This window comes from Crinia signifera, chromosome 1, assembly GCF_055691185.1.
Source record: "Crinia signifera chromosome 1, ASM5569118v1, whole genome shotgun sequence".
NCBI lineage: Eukaryota > Metazoa > Chordata > Amphibia > Anura > Myobatrachidae > Crinia > Crinia signifera.
The window spans coordinates 339,160,964-339,185,993 of NC_139217.1; the positions used below are offsets into that span (position 1 = coordinate 339,160,964).

Consider the following 25,030-nt stretch of genomic DNA (forward strand, 5'->3'; position numbering starts at 1 on the left):
CCTTCCTCCACCAAACGCCAGCAGCCTGTCAATCAGAGTGTGTATGGCCAGTGATGAAAAGCAGTCATTAACTTTCAGCACATGATGGTCTTGCTTCTGTGCACTAAGATCAGTACGCATGCGTTCGATAATCGCTGGTGCTGCCAATTTGCAGACCAGCATACGGGTCTGAATCAGGCCCTTTGTCTCTCTCCACTTTATCACTTTTTACACTTATTACTTCTATTGGTGTTGGACGCTCAAAAATAAATAGACTCCTAAATGACTAATCTCTGCAACAACATAACATTCTGTCCATAGTCACAGCACATTTACATGTTGAATATATAACTAAAAGAAACGTTAATAGGATTACTGGCTATTACATTAGTGATGCAGACAGTTACGTTTCCCTACGTGCTACAATCTCTGATTTTACACTGGGTCATGTGACCATAATAACCTTTGTACATTTTTTAGAACTCAACCTTTGATATATAATTGATTGCGCATTTACAGCCCTCTGTGTCTAGCGTTTGCAGACAGACCTCTAGTAGTCTCTCGTAAACCTGCAGTTTACAGGTGAGTTTGGAATCTTAATGCTTCATACCAATAATAATGTGTAAATGCATTTATTGAAAAACATTTAGCTCACTGTACTTACTGGGCATTTTTTGGAATCTCTCATACTACATGATTGGAATTTGGAAGTGCCTATCTGTTATATAATCTTACTATAAACTGATGATGTGTGAAAGCTTCCACTGCCTTTTATCATGAAGTTTAGTTATCATATTATGACTATGATGATATGTGTCAATCAAAGTATTGATTCTATGGAAAACACCAAACCGGGGTCCCATGAATTTTACTACCTAGTGATTATACTACTTTTATCTGAAACTGATAATAACATAGATATTATAAAATCCATTTCTATTTCACCATGGAAACGCCTTCTGTCACCAACTCCACATCAACGTCGTCTTCATGAAGGCTTGGCATGAATACACAACAGATGGGTAGGGTGCCCATTATCTGACCAAACCATCTGCGACAGACCCATTACTATTTAGCCTAAATGAATTCTCCTTTTTTGTGTGGTTTTCTTTATATCACTACTCATTGTGTATTTGACTTGCTTGACTTTCCCTTTCCTTTTTTTCTGTACCCTTAAGGCCCCCATAGACTAGTGCGATTTGGACTGTATTCACCCGATTTTGATGGATCGGGCCAGGAAATTGGGTGAAATTAGGATAAAAAAAAAAAAACAGAGTTACATTATTTCTCCTTTCCTGATAGTAAAGGCAAATAATTGAAAAAAGGTTTGAGTTTTTGCCAATTTAATTTATCTAAATGCAAGGTGCTGTGAAAAGTGATGAGTATGCATCTGTCAAAGTGTAGGTGGTAGTCTGCACTGTACAATATACATACACAAACAGCCTGCATCTGGCTATGAACCTGCCATAGTGGTATACTGTATAATACCTAAGCTTTGGAGTTTGTACCACACCACAATAAACGTGTTATTTCCTGCTAAGAGTTGCTGACTCTGAAAATGACTTGTTTGCAATAATATGGGCTAAATAAGCTAATCCCAGCTTGCCATCCCTTGTGAATACTAATTGTTGTATTGTGTTCAGTGAAGTCCTATGGCATCACCATCTGTTCTATACCGTTATATTTTGTCTGACTGCCTAAATAGCCAACTCTTGTGAGTTTATATCTATATGGCTGTGTTAAGAAGAATACATATCTCATGATGATTAACCTGCTATGTTTCTGCTGATTATGACAGTCTGGGATTTAATATTAAACTTACTTGGAGACACAGTAATGCTGTGTACACATAATAAAACAGGCAATAATGACATTGGCGGTGCCTTGAATTGCCCAGTGTGTAAGCACCGACTGCGTGAGTATGATTTGTGAGATAGTCTGAACTTGCCAGATTTATAAGTGTGTAATGGACATATAAGGAAAACTGCATTGCCTTCCCAGATCCGAGCCAGCTGGGTGTGGTATAGGGTTCCGACAGTCATTAGCCCGACGTCAGGACCCCTTTGCTCGAATCAGACCGAATGGCGAGCGCAACAAAGCCCCTTGCAGGCTCGCTACGCTCGCCACTTATTCTATTCTCCCTCATGGGAGTCGTGGACCCCCACGAGGGAGAATAGCCGGTGGTCGTCGGGAACCTGTCTGTCTGTGTTTTAACAGTTGGGATCCTGACGTCGGGTAAATGACTGTCGGGACCCCGTACGGCACCCAGCCAGCTGATAACATCTATTTTGCCACCAAGCAGTAATTTATGAATAGAAAATATACTTCACATTTATGTTGAATTTCATTTCAACTGTAAATATATTCTGTAGTGATACAACAGGCGTAATACAAAAAATATTTCTCTATACCTCTATTCAAAAAATGAAATTCCCATGTGAAGCAGCTCCACCCGAGAATTTCATTAAAAGGGTTGAAAGGGTTGATCCGGATCTTAAACACCAGGTCTCTGACCCTGCAAATGACCAGGGTCGGAGACCCGGAGGCAAAAATCCTGTGTAGTAGAGCAAATCTCCGGGTCTAAAATCCTGTGTGAAAGGGGGGGTCTGACAGCGGAGGCCGAAAAACCCAGTGCTTCAAATGCCAGGTAATTGCCGGGTTATTCGATCACCGCTGTCTGATAGCGGTATTATTTACACTTTTCAAATGGAATTAAAAAACCAAAGGGGGTGATTCAATACCGCTCACTAAGCAGCAGTTGTTTGTTGCTTAGCGAGAGGCTTAACGCCATCTGTCATGTATGCAAACAGATCACATAACATGCTGCCAGAGGGGAGATAAATCATTGGATGGTCGCTGACATAAGTTGACGAGGGCACCATATAAATGTACTGCGCCTCCTTACACGGCTTGCTTTGCTTTGCCATGCTATTATATTCTCCCTCTATGTCCACGTGGATAGTTAAGTATGAAAAAGCACTTTAAACAAAAACATGAAAAACTCATGTCATGCCCTTTTTTACATCAACCTATTGCTTGTGTCGACCTTTTGCCTGTCGACCAATAATGGTCGAACTATTGACTGTCAATCAAATTACTGCTGACCTATCGACCACATTCCTGAAATCTTCTGGCTCCGGGTCAGAAAATTTGCTGGGTCACTTCATTTCTTATCTTTGGATTCTGCCTGTGCCATACTGGGAATAATGCCACAGGGGGACAAAGAGTATCAGGTGATTTTTGCAAACCCTTACTCAGTTAGGCAACAGCGCAAAATTTAACCGGGGGTGGGGGTGAACTTTTTCACTTTTAAAGAAAAATTGTTTTGCTTATGCAGATAGGATGGGCCGGAGACTTCTTTGCTTAAAAAATCCCAAATCCAGAGTTGCTAGGTTCGGGAGAGCTACATATCTACACTTCCCACTTAAATGAGACTTTTTCTTACGAGTGCTTTCAAAAGAGAAAAGGAAGTATGATTACGGTGTGAGAAATAAGGCCAGCATCTTTATTCTTGTCTTCTAGAACCAGTCACAGAATAAAGAGAAACCATTGTACAATCTGTCAATAACTAGTTTACTAATGTCCAGGACAAGTAGGAGTTCAGTGTACATAGTGTAGGCATTTAATGTCTCAGTAACAATCTTCCCAGACAATGACATTTGTTCAGAGAAGAGGTTGTGTTTGTATGCAGTTGTGGCAACTTATTTTGACAACAGGCTTATTATGTAGAAGTTGTCAAGGCAGTATGCTGTTAGTAGGTAGACAGTGTCTAGGTCAGTGGTTCCCAAACTCTCTTGAATTACAGCACCTTGGACCTTCAGCATTTTTTTTTTCAAAGTGCCTGAGGATACAAGTTTTTTTATTGATACGTTTTAAATTTAAAAAAATCTTAAATGAAGTACAGTAAACTGTAATCGGTACTTGTGTATTATCACGGCGTCCACTTCGGCATTTGCATAGTGGGCTATTCAGGGTAGTGAAATCGCATTGCATGCCATTATTGTATGGCATGCGATGCAATGCGATTTTCCTATGTAATATATTCACTGCTCTCTGTCAGTGAATACATCGGGTAAGATAAAAAAATGCATTGCATCGCATGCCCTTATTGTATGGTATACGATGCAATCAGATATCGGTTTCCGATTGGACATATATTAATGCAATTTAATGTGCTATACAATTAAATGACATATAATGTCATTTATTTAGGTCCCCCCCATTTTCCACGTCATCCCGAAGCGTGGCGAGCCCCGTGAGGGGCGGTGGAACACGTCCGGCAGACCTTTTCATACCCCCACTATCCACGTTGGCATGGAGTTAATTCTATATAGTGTGGTGAGCGTATCGTATCGCATCACATGCCATACAATAATGGCATGCGATGCGATTTCAGTACATTTGCGTATGTAGTAAAATCGGGCGCCGTGATAATACACAAGTACCCTGTCATCTGTCATCCTTAGGTTCAGTTATGTGGTGGTGTACAGGTGTGCTTCTGATTGTCCACATTGGCAGCCACTAGCACTGGTTTTTCTATCACTTGGGCTATAAGTAAATTGTTTTGGTCCTGGACCACCAACCTGAGGCACCCTTGTTAGAGCCTTGCGGCACCCCTGGGTGCTTAGGCACACAGTTTGTGAACCACTGGTCTAGGTAGAGAGTCAATAGGTTGATACCAAATGCTTCACATGGGCATGGTTGACATAGACAGGTCGACATAGCAATGGTTGACACATGTAATGGTCAACCTTCTGTCCGCTCAATTGAAGACGCCAGGCAGCAGAAGAGTTGATCTTCTAACACACTGTTCTAATTCTTTCTCCTGGATATCATTTAAAAGTATAACCATACTACAGTTATATCTTCCCTGTGATTACTGAGACTAATTATACAATATATGGTTATACTCACAATTATTATTATCGCGCGTAAATGTGGGTCGTTATCATGAATGATTAAAAAACAATTTTTTGATACAACATTACATTGAATTTGTCTGTAATTGTCCTATATAAGGACTAGATTAAGTCCCATGCAAGGACTTGATCCAATAAGTAGGAGCTTTAGTTACTCAAGTGTTAAACAACACCACCACTGTATAAATATAATTGACTATTATACAGTATTTTTGGAATCTTTGTGTTCATATGTTTTGTATGTCTTTTTGAGCTTTATAACCACTATATTTGTCTTTGTTAGCCAACAAGTTCAATCTGGGTGTATTCTGGGTGTATTTACACTTAAACAGATAGAGGGAGATAGGAGGGGTTGGTTTGGAAAAAAAACAAGGGTAGTGGATCAAGAATAATTGGATACAAAATAATTTGGTTAAGGTGTATATAAGGCTTAAGACCATGGTAATTTAACAAGGGTACAACATGAGTATCTTATTATGTTCTACATAGAAGAATGTATACAGTGCAAGAAAATATAACTCATGAGTATTAAAAAAAGAGTAAACAACAGTGGAAAGATGGTGTGTAAGGGCGCTTAGGTGATTGATTGATTCACTTAAATAAATAAATAAAATAAAATATATAATAAAATATATTTACACACAAATTCAAGTGGTCTTATTGCTGGTCTGATGTCCAATAAATTTGTATACCGGGGGGTTAACCTTATAAAACAAAAAACATCGCCAAACATAGTGCAATATGATTTAAAATATGACAATTTATTAGTCTTGCAGTACATTTACAAACAAACAGGATAAAGAGCATATAACCATCGATTGTGGTGAAGTATTCCTGTCCCACCAGGTTGACGACGTCCTCATCAGGTCCCAAGATTGAATGTAGGGAGACTGAGGGAGAGGGTGCCGCCTCCACAATCCTCCAACAATACTGTGCTTCCCGCTGTCACCGAGCTGACAAGCCCGTTGCAATGAGAGTCCTTTCACAAGTGACAGAGATAGTTGTGGCTGTTGTAACAATGAGATTTCTATACAGAGTTGCAGCTAGTCGTATTAGCTATTCAGGTGGGGTTACACAGATTAGCCACAAGATGTCACTGTTTACATAGTGTTATATCTGTGGAGCGTTCAAAGGAAAAGGCAAAAAAATAAAAAATTATCTTCGTTTATAGCAGGCATGTCCAACGTTGGCCCTCCAGATGTTTTGAAACTACACATCCCAGCATGCTTTGCCACAGTTTTGCTATTAGAGAATGCTAAAACTATTGCAAAGCATGCTGGGATGTGTAGTTTTAAAACATCTGGAGGGCCAACGTTGGACATTCCTGGTTTATAGTGAGTGTTCTGGTACTCTTTACCTAGAACGGCGACCATCGCGACCATCGCATGCACTAAAAAACGGGTGCGATGCGATGCCCGCGATGGCCGCGATTTCCCATAGGGATCAATGTTAAAAGTGTGATTGGACGCGATTTTAGTGTTCAATGGCTCAATGGCCGCGATTTTTCCATAGGAAACAATGTTAAATGGGCCACAGAGCCCAAATAGTCACCCTAAAGTCAGAAATGGCCCCCACAATTGTTAACGCCACCCCACAATCAACGTCAACCCGAAGCGTGGCGAGCGAAGCGAGCCCGAGAGGGGCGGCGGTACGCGTCCTCCGACCTTTTCATACCCCCACTATCCACATTGGCGTGGAGTTGAGAATAGAATAGTGTGGCGAGCGCAGCGAGCCACCGAGCCCGAAGCGTGGCGAGCGCAGCGAGCCCCGCGAGGGGACACGGATACCTTCACAGGTAAACGCGTCCCTTCGCGGGCTTCACAGGTATCCGCGTCCCCTCGCGGGGCTCGCTGCGCTCGCCACGCTTCGGGCTCGGTGGCTCGCTGCGCTCGCCACACTATTCTATTCTCAACTCCACGCCGACGTGGATAGTGGGGGTATGAAAAGGTCGGAGGACGCGTACCGCCGCCCCTCGCGGGCTCGCTGCGCTCGCCACGCTTCGGGTTCACGTTGATCGTGGGGTGGCGTTCAAAATTGTGGGGGCCATTTAAGACTTCAGGGGGACTATTAGGGCTCTGTGGCCCATTTAACATTGTTTCCTATGGAAAAATCGCGGGCATTGAGGCATTTAACACTAAAATCGCGTCCAATCACACTTTTAACATTGATCCCTATGGGAAAATCGCGGGCATCGCGTCGCACCCGTTTTTTTAGTGCGGGCATCGCATGCCCGCGATTTTTTACCCCCGATGACCGCGATGGACATCATGGGCGCCGTTCTAGGTAAAGAGTACCAGTGTTCTTATAGAGTTACACACCTTTGTTCAAGACTCACTAATCATCTCTCTCTCTCTCTCTCTCTCTCTCTCTCTCTCTCTATATATGTCTAGTGTCCATTTGTGTTCATGAAAGACTGCCATCTGTTGGCAGCGAGTGAAACTACATCTCTTTCTCTCTCACACATGCACAAACACAGAGGCAACCTCAAGGTAGCAGATTAGCTGTCAAAGCATTTGCATGTGGATCGCTGCACTCGCCACGCAGCGGGCCCGCTGCGCTCACCACGCAGCGGGCCCGCTGCGCTCACCACGCAGCGGGCCCGGGGCCTTGCTACGCTCGGCACACTATATTATTCTCCCTCTATGGGTGTCGTGGACAAAGAGGGGCAAAGTACCGGAATTGCGGCGGTCGACCACCGGCATATTGACCGCATCCTGTTAATAACCATAGCTCCCCCTCCCTTATCTGCCAGCTATATACAGGAACTAAATCCTGGTTTTCCTGCAGATTCTTTAATGCTTATTTTTGGATTTTGTAATATTGTTTTTCAAAATAAGTTTAAAGTGTCGAGAAGAAGAGGGATTTGGGTTTGAATGGATTGTAGACACTTCATCAGTATATTCTACCTGATCTGAGAGGATTTTTTTAGTTTGAATTTTTGAGGGAGTTTGTACATGAAGTGCTGTAAATCTTTGTACACTTCAAAGAGATCTAGCTGGCCTGATGGGGAAAATTTGAGTCTTTTTCTCAAAATGTTTACTTGTATTTAAGATTTTTGTCAATTTCAATTCATCTCCTGATCCGTGATTGTTGTTACTAAAAATGTTATCTACTATTAGTTCTTCATTTAATAGGGGTGATTTATTTTTTACCCATTACCCACCATTATGTTGTATAAATAGTACATGCACACTTTAACAAACCAATCATTTCAACAAGAGGGTATGTCACATGACTATGTTTGAAATGATTGGTTTGTTTGGGCTCTCACAAAAAAAAAAGCAAATGGTTTATTGCACATATGGGTAAAGAAATCACATATCACCTGCATCTGCAGATACATGTCCCTTGTTATTAGGGTTACCACTTGTCCCGGATAACTCCAGACAGACAGGTAATTAAAATCTGCGTCCGGAGCAGTGTCACTAGACCGGACCCCGGAGCACTGGACTGGACTATCAAACTCTGTCTTCTGGAGCTTGCAATGTTCGGTCCGTGGGGGGTGCCTGTCTGGGAGTGTCCAGTCCGAGGGGGGGGGGGGGGGGTTGGGTTGGGATGCCTGTGTTAGCTTTCACTGGGTACATGGGAAAGGGTCAGATAATAGCCCCCTTATATGGTCCAGACTGTTCTGGGTTTTTATTATATCCCTGAACCATGTGGGGAGGCTTTATTCTCCCCCTTTTCCTCTACCTGGTGACAGGTGTCACAGCAGCCCCACCGGACGGGACACCCCACGGGCAATGCATCCCCCAGACCGGACACTACAAGCTCCAGATTGACAGATATTGATGAATGAAGCATGTCTGTTCTTGTGTTCCGGGGTGCTGTCCGGTTCTGGTTTTTACCCAAAATCAAATACTGGCAACAATCAGTACAACAGAGAGATTAAAAAGAGTTTATAATATGTAATAAGTGTAATTTCACAGGCAATTACAGTAGACTATTTCACTCTTTGTACATTTTACAATCTGTTTTCAATTATTAACCAGCGTTTATCTAATTCAGAAAGTGTTGCCCAGAGTTCTGGTACACGCAGCATTGCTGGTAAGGGAGAAGTTAACACCCAGAATTCTCTAGAACAGGCTTTGAATGGCTCGCTGGCCTATCAATCTTGTTTGTTAAACCAGTAGTATTCCTTGGAGACAGTTGACACATTTGGTACAGCACTTCTTCCTGGTTGTAGAGTGTAGAGAGAGACATGGAAAAAGTTAAACGTGAGTAAACATGTTTGGATTACTTCTCCCTTCTTTTATATAACTTTAGTTATACAGTCATTTGATCACACTCCCTAACTCACTTTAAAATACTTATTTAGGTGGAAATATAATAGTACATCCACCTCAAACTGTGTAGAATAAACTACTGTTTGGAAAAGAGGCAGTAATATTACAGTTTATTATTTCTTTATGTATGCTATGCTATATACAGAGGATTAATGCTGATTTATCTGTCACTGGTTTTAAGTAAGATTACTTTACCATATAGCTTTTTCTGGTATTGATTATAGCTTGAACTAAAGCAATACAGTTAACCTTTGTTATAATATTGACAGAATGCCAACCCAAACATGACAGTCTACTACCAGATGCAAATAACCCTTAAAACATGTCCAATCCCGGTTTGTAGAAGTGAAATAGAGTGTACATGGTTTTTGGAGTGCTAAAGCTGGCCATACACTAGTGTGATTTGGCAACTTTTCACCCAATTCCGACGGATCGGACAGAGAAATGAGGGGAAAATGTCCAAATCGCAAGTGTTTTACGTTAGATACTATCCGATGCGCAGTCCTGTACACATCACATTGGAGTCGGAGATCCGACGTGCTGCGCGGACCGCATACCATATATTGTGTGTTATCGCGGGAGGGTCAGCTGTGACTTCTCACCTCGTAGAAGTTGCAGTAGTGTATGGGGGCCTTAACCCTTGTGCCAAGGGAATTTGTCAAAATAGGTGTGAAAATTGGCAAGCAACTTTTTATTTATTAACCCTTTGAGTGCCAATGTTGCTATGAGATATCCTCAAAAATGCCAGCGCCGCTCACAGCATTGGCATCAACAAAAACCGACATCTCAGCAAGCAACCCACCGGCTCTAGTCCTGCAGCGGTACAGATGCTACTCAGCACATGAACAGATTTAATTGGACTGATTAATGCATTCCCTGTGACCAATTATCCGCCATATTTGTTTGGTATAAAATCCCTCATGGGTACAGCATACATCTACCTTTAATAAAGCTGTTTGATATGGCGAAACACATTAGGTCCTCATTTACTTGCACCATTCAACCTTGGATCCATCCGAACCAGCACCAGGTACAACCTGCACCAACGTGCTTGCCACTTTGGACTTCAAACTTGCCACTTTGACTTGCAAGGCCTGCTCAAGCTGTTCTCTCTGGACTCTAATCACCCAGCTTCAGGAGGCAAAGGAGCATTGTTTAAATTCTACACATATGGCAGACGATACTATTACAATCGGGATGCAGTTAAGATCCCGGCGGTCGGGATCCCGGCGTTCAGAATCCCGACGCCGGAATCCCGACTGCCGAAATCCCGACTGCCGAAATGCCGACACTTTCTCCCTCCTGGGGTGTCCACGACACCCCTGGAGGGAGAATAAATTAGTGTGCCGAGCGTAGCGAGGCACCGGGCCCGCTGCGTGGCGAGCGCAACGAGCCCGCAAGGGGGGGCGATCCACGTCCCCCCCTTGTCGGCATTTCGGCTGTCGGGATTCCGGCGTCGGGATTCTGAACGCCGGGATCCCGACCGCCGGGATTCAATACTGAATCCTTACAATCTACTTAATTCCAGCTTGGCTCACTGGGGCATTGTAGGAACGGATAGTCTATTTTTGAAACTACCAAGGACTTAATGGGTGCAAAGTATTTCACATGTGCTTTTAAGATGTATCTTTGAAGTATTTATGGATAATGTCAAATGTAATCTATTTTATTTGTTTATGTTTTTATTAAATTATTATCAATTGTAAAATAAGTTTGTTTTTGCATTATTTTTTCAAAAAACATTTTATTTATAGTTTTACATTTTCATGATAAACATTGGTACAAATATGTAGCATAACATATACGTTAGATACAAAGGATCCACATAACATCATGGAGAAATTCTCATGAGAATAGCATTTACACTCAAATTTCAATTTCTTATCATTTCTAAATCATTGCGTATGCCATATAAAATAGTGGATTTGAACTCATTATTGATTGTCTAACAGTTTTCGATCTGCCTGCAAGATTTGTTATATATCGCAGGAATTTTGGAACAGAGGAAGGTTGACCAGGACTCTCACGTAGGACATAGCATGGTATCCATCATATCACATTTAATTGCCTAGTATCAAGATTAAGACAAAGTAATACTAACAAAAACACATATAAACACATATAAAGGTTACACACACACAAGGATAATACAAGGACAAGTGCTTAAAGAAGACATATATAGGAACATAAAGGATCTTCGCTCAATATAGCATATTTTAGGAGGATCCAAATATCTGTCATGGTCTGAAGAAGACCTGCATGTTCCTAGATTCTTGAGTTATATTGTTTGGATCTTATCTTATTATGTGTGTTCTTATTATTATGCTACTACTCTTATCTGTACTTGAACCTTGCTGTAACACTGAAATTTCTCCATTGTGAGACGAATAAAGGGATTCTATTCTATTCTATAATATGTGAGAAGCTCCAACAATGCACATCCAGATAATTTCTTACATTTCAAGTAAGAGCAGAGGTAGAGAGTTGTCTATATAGAAACCAGTTGGTGGTTTCAAACAACTTCAAAATATGGTCTATGGTGGGCAAGTCTAGAGAGACTCTATATAAAGACCCCATTTCTTAAAAAAAAAAAAAAAAGAATTATACCTTTTTCAACATCAGTTCCAAATATATAATTTTTAGTAATAGATTCTTGAGTTCTTTGATAGATGGAACATAGCATTGGATCCAGTGGTTTAATACCAGTCTATTAGCAGTGCCTAATACAGTGATGGCTAATCTCCAGCTGTTGTTGAACTACACATCCCAGCATGCCCTGCTACAGTTTTACTATTTGACCATGCTAAAACTGATGCAGGGCATGCTGGGATGTGTAGTTCAACAACAGCTGGAATGTCAAGGTTAGCCATCACTGACCAAATATAACAGTCAATATAGGCAAAAGTTCCTTTTTATTGCTTCCCAGATCCCATTCTTTAAAATTGAATAACAGACATGCAATAGGAGATTTGGCAAGTCTAATTTGAAACAGAGTTAATATAATTTATTAGTCTATTCCAAAAGTTAGCTACAGTATTCTTAAACAGTGCCATCAATTATGGAATAAGGATTCCACTCGCCCCTTACATTTCACACAGCAGTCTGATGTATCTGGCAACATGTGGGCTCTTTGTTGTTTTTACATTCCTTAATTACAATTTTGAGTGCGGCGACCATCTAGTTTTTTTTTTTCTATCAACGATGACTACTTCCAGCTTGTTTCAGTCGCAGATTAGTGGAAGCCTCAGATCTACTCACAATTGAACAGATGGCAAAAACGATTTGATGGATTGTGAACTCTGCATTGATTTGCGAAAGGATATCAATCATTGATCCATTCCCAATTCTCTCGTAAAGGGTCATATTCTCTTTCTGTCTGGACATCGGCTCTCTGTTCACTGCAAATTCTCACTTGAATAATCCATGCTGAACCAGGCCCCTAGTATGTACACACTGAATGATTTTAAGAATTTGTTGCACCGAATGATTCTTATTGGCAAATTAGTTCAAAAAGTAATCAAGTGTGTACATGACTTTACTTGTATTCCTGTAATTTTCTCGTGTTTAGGAAAAGCCAAGAAATTACATAATGCTGTTCTGTATACTGTTCTGCAATAAATGGTTTAAAATAAAGTACAAACAGGGAAATACCCAAATCCATTTTTACTCAACTTCTTCATTTTTATATTTTCTTCTGTATTACTGTATATAATACGTTGTTTTCTGCAAATTTCTAGTTCAGTTAAGTAGATAGTGAATTTTGCAACATTATTATTTTAATTAATTAATTGTGTTTCAGATAAATATAATATTAGACATGTACTTACATTGTTATGAATGCTGTGTGTGCCAAGTTGTTAAAAGATGGAATTCCCCTGCTGCATCATTAATATTGATAGCAATTGACAGTGAAACTATGACACAGCTGGGAGTACAGGACGAAAACAGGTGACCCGGAGTAACATGTCATCCTATCATGTGATGACAATATTCAATCCTAACACCACATACTGTACATACATACATACATACATACATACTTTTTTTTCTTCTCATCTGCATATCGGGGTTGGAGCTTGACGCCATTTTTGTCAACTTAGCCCCTCCGCAGACAGCAGTGTTTGCAGGCAGAGAAGGGGGAGGCAGAGGTGTCTGTGGGCATGCGGGAGACTTGCCTACCTTTCTGGGCAACCTAATTTCCAGGAGCTTCCTGGCCATTCTGGGAGCATAGCCAAGTGTGAGACACCCTCTTCAGTCAGTTACATACCATCACTGCCCAGTTCCTCAGCCAATGGCAATAAACAAGTTCTCTATCCTCTTAATCATTCTCACATTGGGGGTGATTAATGTTGGCTCGGTAAGCAGTGTACACTCGCTGCTTACCGAGCGGCTAGATGCTGCCCATCGGGCGAGTGAACTCATGCCCCCCTTCCCTAGACGAATGGCCACTTTTGCATGCAAATGGATGTTTACGCTCGCACATGCATTCACATGCCAGTGTATGGGGGAAAAACACATTCAATGGTCGACGACCATCGAATGATTGTTACACCCATTCACAAATAAAAGTCAATCTAGGCTGACTTTTATTTACGAGCGCCTGGACAAAAACTGGGCATTGGCCCGTCTGGGCATCCCCATGAAAACGCTGGGCGTTCCCCTGCTCTGGCCCGATGTCCACCCCCCCTGCCCACCCGCTCCCTCCCCTACCTGTGCGAACACCTATGTGAGTGTGATACTTGCCAGAGGCATTCACACAGCAGCCCTGCGCATGTGTATATTCTCATATATACGGTACTGTACGCATGCGCAGAACCGCACCATGGGTTCCCGGTCTGAATTTGCATTTTTGTGAGCCAACCTGACTCACCCAAAGTTGTAACACAATGCTTTATTATTTAAATGGCAACAAAAAATAGGGCACTACTCCAATAGCAAAACATTGCAAATAAATGCACAGAAATACTGTTTGTTTTTTTAAATAAACTTTTACTAAAGACAGTAATACATATAGGATGCTTTTCCTAGTCCCTAAGTAAGTATTTGTTCCATGTCTTATGCTGGGACACTAGGACAACAAGGGTCCGATCCCATCAATTCCGACCGATTGGATGTAGATTGTGTGGTGATTGGGCCCTTTTCTGTCCTGGTGTGGACCGATACCGATCCGATGTGCGGTCCCGCGGGTCGGTCGTTATTCAGATCCTACCTGCACCAACTCCTCCTCAGTCTGTGGCAGATTAAAGATAGTTAATTTGTTGGCAGCCGTAACTGACACAATGTAATAAGGTGGTGACAGAATGCTGACTGACTACGATAACTGCGTAACGCTGACTGACTACGCTTGCCGAGGGAACACTACGCTGATTTTGACAGGGACGCTGACTACGCTAAGCTAACTACGCTGGGCACGGGAATTGCCGCCGTGAAATACTGACTATGCTAACTACTTAAGCGGCCGTGGGAACACTACGCTGCTTCTGACAGGGATGCTCACTATACTAACTACGCTGGCCGTGGGAACACTACACTGATTCTGACAGGGATGCTACGCTGACTACGTAACTGCCACCGTTAAACTACACAGGTACCGAAACTTGTATTATAAATGCATCTAAATTAAGGATTACAATGACATTGTGTACATAGCCTAATATACAATGCAAGACAATTACATAAACCATGGGGGTTATTTTGAATGACTCGGAAAAGCACAATCACTCTCTAATGGACAAAACCATATGCACTGCAGGTGGGGCTGATGTAACATGAGCAGAGAGAGTTAGATTTGGGTGGGGGGTGTCCTTCTAACTGATATCTATATTGCAGTGTAAAAATAAAGCAGTCAGTATTTACCCTGCACAGAAACAATAAAACACCCAAATCTAACTCTCTCTGCACACATTACATCAGCCCCACCTGCAGTGCATATGGTTTTGTCCATTAGAGAGTGATTGTGCCTTTCCGAGTGAATCAGAATAACCCCCTATGTTATATCATGCTTTAGTACAGCAGACCGTGCAGTGTGTATAAGGACATGATATATCAATACACTGTATCAGTCTGTTGTGAGATCACTGGAGTATTACAGCGTATCCCGCTTTAACGTCAATGACTAATTATAGTCTCATATTTTCCGTGTACATATGCTTGTACATAGAAATTCATTCAGACATGATTGCTGATCTGGGAATTTGCATGCTGGATGCTTATTGAAGAACTGCACATGTATATGAAATGTTGCATGCACGATTCCATCCAACGATAAAATCCAGCGTAATTTTTTCAATCTCTGGTGACAGGAAGTGTACCGCGTTCTCTTGCATGGCTTGCGTATTCGACATGGTCACTGTCAAAGTGTACCGCGTCCCCTCGCATGGCTCGATGCGCTTGCCATGCTTCGAGCGAGCTGCCTCACTAGGCTCGGCACACTATTCTATTCTCCATCCATGCCAGGGGCTGACTGGCAAATCTCAGCCTGGGGGGGGGGGGCAAACACAAGCAAGTGGCCTCAGAGTTAGGGCGCTATATTTTAAAATGTAAAAAAAATGGTGCCTCTTTTGTGGGGATCCCGCTGGCTCAGTCTAAATGTACCATACCCAAATACACCTGTTGCTATAAGTATAGAGTCAGTATGGGGTACCAGGTTAGTGTCTTTTTGTGCATATGTATTAATCCTGGTGATGGTGGGAGAGCCTGCAGGGGCAGGGTGATGGTGGGAAAGTAGGCAGGGGGCAGGGCAATGGTGGGAGAGCCTACAGGGGGCAGGGTGATGGTGGGAAAGTAGGCAGGGTGATGGTGGGAGAGCCTACAGCAGGCCAGGGTGTCAATGGAAGAGCCGGCAGGGTAATGGTGGGAGAGCCTACAGGGGGCAGGGTAATGGTGGGAGAGCCTACAGGGAGCAGGGTGATGGTGGGAGAGCAGGCAGGGTGATGGTGGGAGAGCCTACAGGGGGCCAGTGTGACGGTGGGAGAGCAGGCAGGGTGATGGTGGGAGAGCCTGCAGGGGCAGGGTGATGGTGGGAGAGCAGGCAGGGGGCAGGTTGATGGTGGGAGAGCCAGCAGGGGACAGGGTGATGGTGGTAGAGCCTGCAGCAGGCCAGGGTGTCAGTTGAAGAGCTTGCAGGGGGACAGGATGATGGTGGGAGAGACTGCAGGGGGCAGGGAGAACCTCTATGTAGTAGGGATGGCCATCATTGCCATCAATGGTTGCCATTAATGGCAATAGTGCTACAGGCCATCGATAGTGATAAACTATGCAATGGATGACCATCAATATTTTTACCTATCGATGGTCATCCATTTTGTTTGACTGATTGGCCACGGGGTGGGGCTTCACAGCATTTTGAAAAAGAAAAGAGAAGCAAAACATCGGTTTTGCTGTGCAATTGATGGAGAGAAATGGTTCTCCCCCATCAATGGCAAAAGTATTCGACATCGGCCAAAAACCATAGATGATCAATGGCCATCCCTACTATGTAGTACTATGTTACTGTCTGTCTGCTGTATTAATCAGACCCAGCCTTCTCCTGAGCGGTTCCATTTGTAGTAGCAGAGACCCAGGAGGAAGGAAACTTTGAGAGTAAGAGAGCTGGGGGCGGGGCTACTGCAGAGCATGGAGAGAAGTAGGGATGGCCATTGTTGCCTTTGCCATCGATGGTTGCCATAGATGGAAAAAGTGCAACTGACCATCGATAGTGTAGTACCACTCAATGGATGAACATTGATGTTTTGACATATCGATGGTCATCCATTTTCTTTGATTGATTGGTCTGTGGGCCAATCAAAATATGGGGACAAGGCTTCGCGGGTGTCGGGGGTGGCACCTTGGGGAAAAAGCAAAAACAAAACTATTTGTTTAACCCCTTGAGTGGTGGGTTTTGCTGGGGTAGGACAAACCTACCAGGACAGGTTTGTCTTGCCCCAGCAAAACCCACCACATATCATAGGAGCCCCCCCCCCCCCCCTCACCTTCGCTCCAGCGTTTGTACGTTGGAGGCTGAGCTTCCCGCTAGTCCCATGTGTGACCACAGGTGGCAGGCTCGGGGATGTTCACGGCAGCTCGGGAGGACCCGGGCATCTGAACTCCTGAGAGCTCCTGGGTCCCCCCCGAGCCGCCCCGAACATCCCCGAGCCCGCCGCCTACATCACTGCTGTAAAGTGAATGGCGGCTCAGGAAGCAGCAGGGGTCAGGGGAGCACCGGCATATGATCGCCAGAGCAGAGGTGATGGGGGGGGGGAGGGAGAATTTGGGGGGGGGGGGGGGGGGGTGTGCCCGGGGAGGAGGGGGGGGGGGGGCTCTAGAGATGGTGTGCCATCGATGATAAAATTATTCAACATCGGCCATAAACCATCAATGATTTCTAATCATTGATAGTCGATGGCCATCCTTAGAGAGAAGGAGAGCTGATCTGCTGGTGGGGGATCTGAGGGGGAATCTGTCCATTATAAAAGATTCCAGGCTACAGGGCTCTTATGGTCTGGCTCTGCAACAACTATAAATCCCCCTTCTGGTGGCCTCATCTGTATTTTCCGGCCCCTCTCACTCTTCTCACACTAATGATCGCTGGCAGGAAGCAGCAGTGTGCACTGTGCAGCAGCTGCAGGCTGACACTGACAGCTGGGAGACAAGCACAGGATCCTGTGTCAGGTAATATGCATACACAGCTCGCAGGGGCCCTCATTCTGCAAAACTACTGGCCTGGGAACTCTATACAATCTAAGTGGCACAAGTGGTGTACCTATAGAGAAAAAAGAAACCTTCCACTTGGAATCTCCTTCCAGGTGGACCATACTACAATACTGTCTACTGTCTCTGTTGTTATATGAAGTATTGCCCTGGATTCTCTTTCCCCTACCTCCCACTTCCCCACCTGTCTCCACCCCTGTGTGTCTGTCCTTCGTGATCTCCTGCACCTGTCTGTATGTCTTGTACCTCTGTCATTTGTCTAGTTCCCCCCCTTGGGTTATCTTGGTCAGTTTCTTTACCGGCTGACCTGATAAATTCGTCGGTACCTTATAGACCTGTGTTATATTGACTCATTTGTACCTTACATAACCATTCTGCTATTGTTAATATCGGTTATGACCTCATGTGAGGTACCTCTTGTTCAAATTTGTACTGACTTAATAAAAACTATTCTTTAAAAAAAAAAAAAAACTACTGGCCTGGGGGGCACATGGCACCTTGCCCTCCGGCCCAACCCTCCACTTCTCCACGCCCTAGTGCAGTGGTTCCCAACCTTTTTTCTCTCCCGTACCCCTTGATTAGGCTTTTCATTGAAGAGTACCCACTCCTCTCAATTTGAAATATAGACAGTACTTATGAGTGGAGTGGAAGTGAGCGGTATGCGAATCCTTATGCATGTCCTTATATTAAGGAGTAGCGGACAGGAATCGTGCCCTTTCTGTGTCTGGCCGCTGGTTGTGTATTGTCTCCAGGGTTCCCACTAACACCTGTAGGATTAATGCTGCTGCTTCCTCCACCTGTGTCAGTGCAGGGCAGATGATTGCTGATGTCTGAGGGCAGCATGGGAAGCTCCCAGTGGATTGCTGGTCAGGCAAAAGCACAAGGAGACACTGATGATGCTGATGACGCTGAAGACAGAACCGTGACACAACATGGTTCTTCTCCATGACAATAAGGTCCTGTGACATCAAAATACTTTTTTTCATCTTCCGCCATTACCAATTTTATTTTCAAGTACCCCCAACTGTTATGCAGAGTACCCCCAGGGGTACTAGTACCCCAGGTTGGGAACCACTGCCCTAGTGGATGGTAGGGCATGTAATACCACCTGTCGGCACATGACGGCTCTAAAAAGTTAAAACTCATGTTGACCTTTTGATCTTGCAATTGTCTACTTGATGCTTGTGTCAACTTTCCAACCCTGTTGCCCTTGCCATGTCAACCTATTTCAGGTGTCCACCTTCAGTGGTCGCCCCGATGCATGTCGACCTAACGACCATATCCTGACAAGATACCAGTTTGGTGCTCTCCTCCCTCAAACTGTCCACAGCGCTATATTTTTGCTGCAGGTGCCACTAGTGTCTTGTGTAAAATCCACCTCTGGTTGCCTGCTCTATCCTTTGCACATAATACCCCTTCCATTCCTTACATATAGGCACTGATTTCACTGCTACCTCCACATGTACTAATGGGTACGGTATGATTTACCTACAATCAAAATCCTGACGGTCCTGGGGTCCACTGACGAAGTCCTATGCCGAAACGTGTAGGGGTGTGGCTTGTGTTATGCATTCCGTGCCGCTGAGTACAGAGCTGTTTTGCCGCCTGCTTCTAAGACGCTGAGTCGCCGGTGCCCGGAAATATCTCTGTACGAGAAGCAGCCTAAAGGTCCCGTGAGTCACATAGCTTCCGTGCCTGCAGTTTTGCCAGTGGTTGTGGTTTTATCTTGTGGTAGCCAGCCCACACCGGAGGAATACCTCGGTACGGGCTCAACCATATCAAAGAGAATTTTACATTGAATTTCACATCTTTTTTAATGAACGATATTACACTATGAGGCGCCCCCTCTATTTGTTTTAGGTTGGAATGCTGTAAAGCACCCGTGGGAATCGGGATCATTCGGAGGGGAGCTGCAGTCCACAAATAAGGATTGGACTTGTGTGGAAAGGAACACTGAGGAGAGTGTGTCCTTTTAAAAAAAAACATACGGACAGAGGGTGTCAGCGCACCTATATAATTTTGCTTGTGTGTATGTATATATATATATATATATATATATATATATATAGCACAACAACAGCAGCTGCCGCTGTTGCTGTGCTGTGATTGGACCCCAAAAATATTTTCAGAAGGCACCCCAGCAAGATGCTTCATGTTGGAGTGCCGGGCATCACCCAACTATATATATATATATATATATATATATATATATATATATATATATATATATATATATATATATATATATATATATTTAATGTGCCATACCCTAGCTGTTTGACATACAAACCATTAGCTCTATCACCAACAAGTATATGTAAAAATTAGCTAATTTTGCGGAGTGAATGAAAGGACAATTGATTCAATCGCTATCTCCTCTGCTGATGAACATCCACCCATACCCCATCCATCCACCCTACTAAAGTAATCTGACTGTAAATGCTGCATTATACTGTAGTAGAATATTTGCTTATGGGGCCACTCCCCCTAGCTGAGACCCCGCCCCGGGCAGCTGTATGTGACTGTTCTCAGTGGAGCGTGCCCCTTTCGCCGCTGACTCGCCTGCAGGCTGCAGCATGGTTTTGTTCCGCTGTTAGCAGCATACTGTAGGTTAGTAGTAAAGTGAAAATGAAACTGCCGCGCCAGCTATACGTTGCTGTATATTACTTCCTCGTGTCACGTCACACGGCTGCTATTTCCCCCCTGCTGCTGCTGCTGCTGCTGCTGTTGTTCTACAGATCGTAGGCTGAGCTGCATGTTTGTTATGTTCTGGAAAAGCTTTTCATCATGTCTGAAGCGCACCCACAGGTATCCCAGTTTCACATAGTGTAAAGTCATAATTACTTTTGGTCATATAGCGATGTAGCACTTACTAGTTACATATAAATTACAGCTAAAACAAAAGTTGCTTAACATATTGTAGATACTATTATGTTAGCATCAGGTGAGAAAGAATGTATGTGTACTGTTTGTTCTAGGTTAGCTCTGGCTGTAGGGCATTTACCTGCGGAGACCTCCAGTAGGGATTGTGTTGATGCTGTGCAGGGCCACATTCCACAATCTGCTAATCTTCTGAAAACGTTACTTAGCCTGCTTAATTTGGCATGCGCTTCGATTAATCTTATAAATACCAGGGCTGGCAAAAGAAATCTTGGGGCCCGGTACACTGATATTTCTGGGGGCCCCAATACCCCGCCCCCTTGAGCAGAACATTTTTAGTACACTGTAAATTAAACGTGTTATTTATATTATTTATTTGATTATAAAAGTCCAGATAAGCATTAACATGCATACAGGTTAACGCCACCCAGCTAAATTCTCCCACCTCGCTGCGCGAATCCCCTCTCTACCATGTGAGGGGATGTGTACGGTAGCACATCCCCTAGCATGCGGTCACAAGGAGGAGAAACCATTAGATGGTCGCTCACCAGCCATCGCTAAGAAAAGTCAGCCTGGAATGAATTTTTTGTACTTATGTAATATCTTGGCTCCCGTTTTTCTTATGAGACCGCGTCCGCTCGCCACGCTTCGGGCACGGTGGCTCGCTGCGCTCGCCACACTGTATAAAATCAACTCCTTGCGTAGTTGGATAGTAGGGGTATGAAAAAATGGGGTGCATTTAACATGGGAGCCCAGATAATACATAACTACCAAATTTTCTAGCGGATGGGGATGCCCATAAAACGCTGGATATTCCCCTGCTGTTACCCCCTTCCCTCCCATTATGGAGCGAACGGCACGGCGAGCGTGAAAGTGTGGTCAGCCACCATCGAATGATTTTGCCCCCGTACACTACCCTGCAAATGGATGTTTATTCAAAACATCCATTCGCAAAGCGGCGGGAATGTTCGGAGCATGGGGGGGGGGGGCTTGGGGTTGTTAGAAGGCTAAAGCCCCGTACACACGTGGGAGATATATTGCTCAGCCATATATTGCTAGCAATATATGGCTGATCTATATATTGCTCAGTTTCTCCTTTTCATCAGCGACCAGAGATGGTCGCTGATGAAAGGGAAACTCTGCCAGGGGGTGCCGCAGAGGTAATCAGCTGGTTGCAGGAGCAAGCTGGTCGCAGGAGCAAGGGGGCTAAAAACGGGAGCGCGCACCCGGCGATTTATCGCTGGTGTACACTCCAATCACTGGCAAAATGGTCGCCAGCGACCATATTTCCAGCGATTTCAGCCCCTATCGCCCCCATGTGTACACAGCATTACTTAGTGAACCAACCAGAATCACCCCCCAAATGTGCTTTGCAAGTGAACCTGAATCAGACCCCTTAATGTGTACACTCAACATTGACTGTCTCAGGGTTTAAAGTAAACAGATCTGTATAGGAAAGTACAACTGTAGTGGGGAACTAACATTATATCGTTCACAGCTCTTACATACAAATGGCGCCAATAGTTTAGGAGGAAGTAATGAAGTATCCAATGGAAACTGGCTAAATGTCTGCTCTGGCATTCCAATCACTACACTGATTCACAGAGGCATTCACAGCTGACAATGGGTGGGCATGGTCGGTATAATGGATGTGGGCACAGCACTCTGATGTCAGTGTGCACAACTCTGCATCCCCAATGAGACTAAATGACTTCACCCATAATACTGCCAAATCTCAGACAAGGCTCTTCTGGACTGTGGGGCAAGGTTTTATTATATGAATCCTGTCAGATCATTTGCAGCGTAAACAACTCTCTCCGTGCTGCTGTGTAGGTCTGTAATTTATAATGGGTAAGTGTGGCACCTTTATACACCTTTAAACATCGCATGTGGTATGACAGTCTGACAGGGATGATCCCGACGGTCAGTATCCTGACTGCCAGTGCGCCGACAGGGGGTGATCGCAAAGAAGCCCCTTGCAGGCTTGCTGCGCTCGCCAAGCTGCGGGCTCTGTGGCTCTCTTCTCTTGCCACAGATTCTATTCTTCCTCTATGCGGTCTTGGACCCCACAAGGCAGAATAGCCCCTGTGAGCTCTTCACATTTGGCAGGAATTCTATTATTATTGTTTATTTATACAGCAATTCCAATGTTTTTTGGAGTTTCGATGAAAGCCTGAGAAACACACACACAAACTCATGTCAACATTTTCCTTGTCAACCTATTGCTTGTGTGGACCTTTTGACCATGTTGACTTAAGGTATGTTGACCTTTTCAGGTATCAACCTATGATCGACATATTGACCTTGTTACTGTTGACCCTATGACCCATTCTGCACGTGTAGGCATTTATCACCCATTTCTAATGGGAAAAACAAAACAGATGCTTTGAGTGATTCTCGCCCATCTGTTTGTGTGTGTCACACTCTGCATGTGTAGGGATGCAATGAAAGCCAGGGATTGTTTGTGGGAGGTAAAAAATACAGGTATGTGTTATGACCGTTTCCTTTGGGGGGTGTCTCGACCTGCATTTGTGATTCCATCTGAAACAACAGTGGCTCCAACGTCTCACTTCCTGTGGTCATGCTGTGCGGCCATAGGGCAACTCAGAAGCCCAATAATAGACTGAGTGACCTTTGTCCACAGCCCCTGGGACTTGCAAAGAACTGGGTCGTTTTTCTGTATGAGGGTTGACCCTGGACTGAATTACCAGGACTTCAACTTTTACCTTTTTTTTTTTTTTTTTTTTTTTTTTTAGCGGATCTTCCATGGGTTGCCAGCTGTGTGAAAGGGTTCAACACGGGTTATTAGAAACGGGTCGCGGTTAACAGCACTTATTGGCTGAGACAGCGGGTCAGTGGCTGATTGGCAGGTTCTCCCTGATTGGCTGAGCGGCAGGTTTTCCCTGACTGGTTAAGTGGGCAGGGCCCTGGCACTGAACATTACAGTATTCTATCAACACCTTTTCAATGGCCAAATTCACAGAGATGTATTTTCCATCAATCCTATATCTCTCCTAGGGGCTTTGTTATGGGTATCATAGAGAGACATGCTTGTCCGGAATGTAATGAAACTTCAGCTGATTTGTATCACTGCCTTTGGTCCTGTCCTGTTGTTTCTGGCTGAGGACATGGAGTTCTACTACTGACCAGTATGCCCAGCTCACTCCAGAATGGGTGATTTTCAGTCTTCTACCCCCAGATATTCCAATTCCCAGAGATGTTAGTCTAATGTTAGCGGTTTTTGCATCTGTCTGTTAAACCATCTTGCATTTATGGATACAAAATGTGCAGAGACCCCTCCCCTTTTTCACATGGACTGGCTAGAGCATCTCTTCGAAAAGAGATCCATACAAAATAATTATGTGCTAAATGTGAGAGTTTCATAGACTTTCTGTAATAACGAGGCTGTATTCCAATGTTATATGGATGTGGTATGAAGCACGCATTTTTCTTAATGACTCTCTAAGGGGGGGGTACACACCAGAACGATTAGGGCTCAATTCCATCAATCTGGATTTAATTCCGACCGATTGGATGCAGATTGTATGTAGATTGGGCATGTTTAGATCCAATTCCAATCCAATGCGCGTCCCCGTTGTCGTTTGGTTGTTTTACAGATCCTACCTGCTGCTGGTAGGATCTCTAAAAGATCCATTCAACTGGATACAGACTCAGATCGGATTGGGATCAGATTGGATGCAGATCGTTAGCAGATCGTGTGCTCCAACAGATCGTGCGACCATCACACAATCTGCTAACAATCTACTAACAATCAGGATCGTTCTGGTGTGTACCAGGCCTAATACCTTTTGACTAATGGTGTGTACACACAGTGAGATTCCCTTGCAATGCGACTTCAGAATCGATTGCTATGCAATCTTTGGTAACTCTGTACTATTTACATAAAATTCATTCTATCTACATTTGATTGGCACTATATACTGTAGTCATTGCTGCCCTGTCTATTTGGCTATTCGATTTCAGCTGAACAGGAGTGTGCATTGGTATTAAATAGGGATAAAAAGCTTAAAAACATGTTCTACCTCCACATGATTTATATGCGATTCAATTTTGACTATATAGTCAAAATCGAATGTCAAATTGTACCATGTGTACACAGCATTAAAGTACAAGACAGTATAGACATGTACATGGTATATAAACATTGTTGCATCACGAGACAGGAAGCTGAATACACACTATATGATGTGCCATTCTGCGGCACCGCTAACGATATAGCGCTAAAACACTGAACAATATCGTTAACGATATTGTTCAGTG

At 43.8% G+C, this 25,030-nt stretch overlaps 1 protein-coding gene across 5 annotated transcripts in view; it reads left to right on the forward strand.

Moving 5' to 3' along the window:
• The first annotated feature begins 461 nt into the window (after nt 1-461).
• Nucleotides 462-25,030, forward strand: part of DAO (D-amino acid oxidase) — a 51,214-nt gene continuing 26,645 nt past the window's right edge. The window contains exon 1 of one of the 5 annotated variants that reach the window (XM_083145930.1): nt 462-561. Coding sequence is in view for 1 of the 5 variants with exons in the window: in XM_083145919.1 (XP_083002045.1) it covers nt 20,625-20,677 (53 nt within the window). In the remaining 4 variants the exon portion in view is untranslated. Of the gene's footprint in view, nt 562-9,037; nt 9,113-20,364; nt 20,480-20,540; nt 20,678-22,455; nt 22,601-25,030 lie in introns of those variants that run through there. The other 4 variants (XM_083145958.1, XM_083145939.1, XM_083145919.1 and 1 more) reach the window with 4 other exon arrangements.